General features: G+C 34.4%; 1 protein-coding gene across 8 annotated transcripts in view; it reads left to right on the top strand.

The window, feature by feature from the left end:
• Window positions 1-3467, top strand: part of LOC144971419 (F-BAR and double SH3 domains protein 2-like) — a 73716-nt gene extending 70249 nt beyond the window's left edge. For 7 of the 8 annotated variants that reach the window (XM_078912296.1, XM_078912290.1, XM_078912298.1 and 4 more), the window contains one exon: window positions 1221-3467. Coding sequence is in view for 4 of the 8 variants with exons in the window: in XM_078912290.1 (XP_078768416.1) it covers window positions 1221-2633 (1413 nt within the window). In the remaining 4 variants the exon portion in view is untranslated. The remainder of the gene's footprint in view (window positions 1-1220) is intronic. The other variant, XM_078912297.1, reaches the window with a different exon arrangement.
• The last annotated feature ends 2311 nt before the right edge of the window (window positions 3468-5778 follow it).

Here is a 5778-nt window from a genome sequence, read left to right on the forward strand (position 1 = left end):
CTAACATTAGATAACTCCCCCCCCCTCCCTTTCCCATTCAACTCCAATATTCTGTGATAACCCACAACATTTTATAGTTTTATTTCTCACACAAAATTAAAAAGACATTTCATTTTCATTTCTTAGTAGATTATATTTTTGTTAAACACTTACATTAGCTGGCCTTATAGTAGTTTAGTTTCTAATTCTTTTAATCTTAGCGTGCTTGGCCTAATTTTGTTTTCATAAGTGATTAATGAATTTGTTATCTTATGAATTTATTTATTTATTTATTTATTCTTGATTCTTTGCACTATAAAAGATACTGCTCTTGATGCTTAATCACTTTTTGTTTAATTTATGTATTTATTCTTTTGTTTATTATTTGCTTATTTATTTATTTTTTTAAATTCTTAGTTCTGTTTTAAAGAAAAAATCGTGAAATTTGTTATAGCATGATCATGATGAATGTTAAAAGGCTAGGAGAATAGCAACAAACTGAGAAATACGATGAAGGGATATGAATTAAAATATCCTTAATATCAGTCTTTGTCTACCATGCATAGCTCTATATTCCATTGGCACCTTGATAAAATCGTCTGGGGTAGCCTGGAACATTTTTGATAATAAATGTAATCTGTTAAGAACAGGATGCGTGGCACAGTTAAAAACCAGAAGGTTGTTCCGTCAGGCTATTTGGGAGATTACATCCAACAAGCATCTGCCCTAAAGAAGAAGATAATCCTCCGTTACTGTTTGTGGTCCAAAAAGACTGCATGTGAAGATGCTGCTACATTATATGCAGTAGGCTGTGTTGTTCTGAGTTTGATTGACTAGTGTGTGGCCTTGAGATTGTCAACCTTGCCTTGGTTCATTTTATGGTTCATTTTACGTCACGGAGCCTGACGTCTAGGATTATCCAGCCTCTCCTAGGAATAGACCAGGAAGAATTATTTATTTTTAAAAATAATTATTTGTATAGTTTTGGCGAAAAAAAGTGTTCTGTTCAGTTAATTTGTTTTGTTTTGATATCAAATGAAAGAGATATTAAATGTAATGGATTTTGTTTGTTTACTGATTTTATCTTTTGGCCTGTGGCATGTTGACCTTTCTTAACAAGATTTAACACAGTAATCGACCATGGTGGTTTTAAGGCATGAATATTAAAGGTTATATAGAATCATGAAGTGATAAAATAACATTGATCTGATTTTTTAAAATATTTTTTTATTTTTAAACAGACTCAACAAAAGAGAGTGAGATTCAATACAACAGAGCAGTTTCCTTCAAAATCATCATGTCAAGGATCTACAAATTATAAAAATGAAATTACTGAACGACATCTTAATAAGAATTCCCAAGAGAGGGACATGAATGATAGCCAACATCGTCAGCAAACAAATCTACAGACATCTTTAATGCAACCTTCAAACCAACCTCTCAGTTTAACGCCAAATGAAATCGCGGTCAAAAAAGATTTTGTGGATCATGACCAGGCTGTCTCAAAATCAGACGTTGCCAAAATTTGCTCCCACACTCCAGAAAATGCCAGCACCAGCACCCCTGTTCTTACCTTGTCAAGACACCAGTCTTTACCAAACTGCAACATGAATGACAATGTACAATGTGTCAAAAAGAGTCCTCTCCCTTTGCGTTCCAAAAGCATGACGTTATCTCAACAACAAACTCCTCCAGGTATTCCTCCACCTCCCCATCACAGTCCAAAGAGACAACACCTACACCATGAAACACAACAATTCAAACACAAAGATAAAACTCCCCAACAACCCATCATCTCCAAATCAAAAACTGGTGGATCAGTCGCTCACCTTCCCAGTTCTCAGAATTTTGTTGATAAATTTTTAGGATCTCCTCCTGGGGATAGGAGAAAAATTCAAACATTACCACCACCAGCACTTCATCCCACATTACCACCACCAGCACTTCATCCAACATTACCCCCACCAGCACTTCATCCAACAGCATCAGGTGATAATACAAATACAAGTATTCTAAAATTTTATTCCAACAACAATCATCAACCTAATCTCAAATTGGAATCTTCTATGAAAAGACAAGGCAATTTTTCAGCTCAAATTCCTCCTGGTGGGCCTCCAACACACCATCCAAATACAGTGCCATTTTCCAGCCCTCAAAATCCTCATCCCCTTAACCACGAGCACCATCAACAGCAACATCAGATTATTTCTCCTTCCAAAACTTTCAGTCACCAACAGATGTGGCAGAATTTTCAACCTTCCAGTCCACCACAACGTCGATCTGAAATTCCGCAATATCACCAGCAGCAACAAAAGTCTCCAAAACTCTCTCAGCATCAAATGATGGAACCATTTAGTCCTGGATTCTCTCAACTCAAAGATAATCAGCACCATCATACAGCCAAGCAAACTTCCAACGGCAGTTTAAAAAATGGTCTTGAAATAAACACTCAATTTGCCAACTACCAACCAGCCTGTCCGACTCCAGCACAACAACAGACACAGCAACACCAAATGCATCAACAGCATTATTATTCTTCCAAGCTACAGTCATATTCTAAGTCACTAACCCAAAGACAAGATAAATTGCCTCTTTGTTTTGATGTTGACGATGATGAATGGGAATCGGAAGAAGGAGAGGAATCACTTGTATGATCTGGGTTGGGGAAAGGGAAGAAACTCCACTCACCATTTGGGAATCTATGATTTTAACTAAGGGAAATAAAGAAGCTGAGTGTGAAGATGAAAAGCTGTTGAACAGTTTTTGTAAGTGAGGTGAATAGAAATTGATTGCTGTTCAAAATGTATAAATGTATAGTATGCTATATGTCTCATAAATATAGTGAGATAGGTAGGATCTTGTGGTATAATAAACTATGTATCTGAATTTTCATTCTATACATCTACTTTATTTATATATAGCCTGTACAGTTAATTAAAGTTGTTTATTTTGGTAGAATTTCATAGTGGTGATCGTCTAAATGCTGGGTAGTCTGGGAACAAAGAATTAAAACTGTGGACCAATTTGATGCCAGGGATTGACTTTATTTATTTATTTCCAATCTTTAATAACAATAACCTCCAGACAGCATTAGTACTGGAATATCATAAACACACACACACACACACACCTGCGTGTATTCTTTACTGTGCCTTTGAAAGTGATGTGAAATTTAGCCTAAAATCATTCTTGAATCTGAATGTCTATACTAAAACACTGAAAATGTGTGTAAGGAACAGTACCAGGCAATCTGAAGGCATTGAAAATGTGTGTATTAAACAATGATATATATTCTAACACATTGAAAATAAGTATATGAAATAGTACCAGGTAATCAGAAAGAAAACTACTGGCATTATTAGGACAGTGTAATAAAATCAAACATTTAGACGATCAACACTTCTCTATAATTTTTAGAATGAAGATATTTCCAAGAATTGAAAGTGCTATGTTTGAATTATTAATCTTTTTATATTATCTGCCAAAAATGATACATTTATAATTTAACCACCCGTGTCGGGCCCTTGCTTGCTCTAGTCACCATAACAATGTCATTCAACTCACTCAACTCTTATATCATCTTGTGTCAATAGGAGATCTTGTATTTGTCATGAAATCACAAGAAGAGATTTTCATTATTTGGATTTGGACAGTTCAGTTGTGATTCTGTTATTCTTAGCAATTCGGGCACTTGTAAATATTGAACTTGTTTCAAATTTGTTTTTTTTTGTTGGTTTTCTTTTGTTTTTTGTTTTTTTGGTTTTTTTCTTTGGTAAAATCTCTTCTTAATTGAAAGCAGTTTATTATTATTGTAGATAATGGTTTTTTTTTTGTTGTTTGTTTGTTTTTTTTTGTTTTTTTTTGTTTGTTTTTTTTTGTTTTGTTTTTTTCCGGGGGGGGGGGGGGGGGGGGGAGGGTAAACTTCTTTTACTATTTTTTTTTTTTTCACTTTTATTATTTAAGATTGCAACAATTGTATAGTAATATTTATCTGAATCATAAAGAATATTTATTATACTCTTTTATGTCCCTGCCCAATACAAGAGTAGCATTCTTCACATTGGGTTACCATCAAATCTATTGATGACTTGTTTTCCTTTCTATTCATTCTATAAGCTCTTCACTTCAAAGGCTGTGACTCTACAATGGTTTGATTTCCTATGATTTACCTTCGTCTACAACACACAAACGAATGTTTGTGACACCATTCATTCATCAAAATACTAAAGAAAGAGTGAAAATGGAAAGGCTTTGTATGGGAACAAAACAGACAATGGACGTTTCGGGTACAAACTCTTCGTCAGCACAACAATACACAAATTGTGGAAAACAAATAGAATAAAATGCAAAATAGCTTGTATCGTTTGTACTCATTGGTGGTTGCAGTTAATTTGTGCTGACGAAGGGTTTGTACCCGAAACATCCATTGTCTGTTTTGTTCCCAGAAGAAGCCTCTCCATTTTCACTCTTTCGTTAGTATTTTCACGATCACCGGCTTCAGGCAGCCCCTATCGTTTTCTATATTCATTCATCAAATGCTTTCATGTTAAATTGACTCCTACTGATGTCAACTTGTTGAAATTCCTTCATTTTTTAAAATTTCTTTTTTGTTTGTTTCTTTTACTTTTATTTTATTTTTTTGTTTTTTGTTTTTTTTTACTTCTATTTGCCATCGCCGACAACCATTCCTTTTCTCTCCCTTATTGTAGATCATCAATGTTATATATAAACTTCATTGTTGTAACTAATGTAAATTATTATAATTTGTTACATGTGGCCATTCATCTAGATCCGGTATTATGTCGGAGTGAACCAGACTCTAAAATAAAGGATAAAATTTGAGTGAAATTAAATGTACAAGAGTGTGAATGAAGGCTTTTCAGTTTGCAAATTTTTAATTTTCAATTTCTAATAATTTTGACTTTTAAACTCCATTTTCTTCACCTGGTTCATCCCAATATTTGACCCGATTGACAAGATGGCTGACACATTCCCCTCTCTCAATTCATTTATTAGTTGTCAACTTCTGTCAGTCCTTCAATTTTTCAACGAAAATCGCGCAGATCTGCTTTCTTGTTACATTTTGAGTTTTGTAGTTTGTTGTTTATTGCCACATGTATCCTCTTCCCTAATACAGTGATTTGTGTATTGGGATGAATTAGAATATGGACATTGGTTTTCCATTCTTATTATGAAAGGTAACTAAAATATGACCAGTTTCTGCTAAGCACAGGGTCAGAGTTTGCGGCAAATTTATAATCACAGGGTCGTTCCCAGCTGATGTTGTCTTTTCTTCGGTGTTCCAGGGTTAAAATGAATGGAAATATGACAAGTTTTACCATTGTCCATTTCATCAGAATATTTGAAATTATAAGATTTTACAGGTTAAACGCTGGATGTGTTTGTTTTTCAAAAGTTGTTGTTATAGATTTTATCTTAAAAATTGTATTTGATGATCTGGTTATGGATTGCTTAATCACTCCATTTTCTTGTGTTCCTTTTTTATTTTTTTTTGGGGGGGGGGGGGGGGGGGGTTGCTTTTATCTTTCCCATAGCGGGCAGGGAGGTACTTGCTGTGACTTCTATCACCTCTTTTCTGTTTTCCAATTCCTTTCGGTCTGTCTTGGAATGAGATTGCTTGGTTTTGTCCTGACCTTGGTTGGAGTCCTTGGCTGAGAGGGAAACAGTCGAATATATAGTTATAGTTTTGGGAGATGATATTTTTTTCCTTGTAAATCATCTCTCTGTTATGCATTGTATTATGTTTAGTTTACATATTATATTTTATGATTGGTAAAC

This window comes from Berghia stephanieae, chromosome 4 (genome assembly GCF_034508935.2).
Source record: "Berghia stephanieae isolate SIO BIC M18660-M18661 chromosome 4, UCSD_Bste_1.3, whole genome shotgun sequence".
Lineage (NCBI taxonomy): Eukaryota > Metazoa > Mollusca > Gastropoda > Nudibranchia > Aeolidiidae > Berghia > Berghia stephanieae.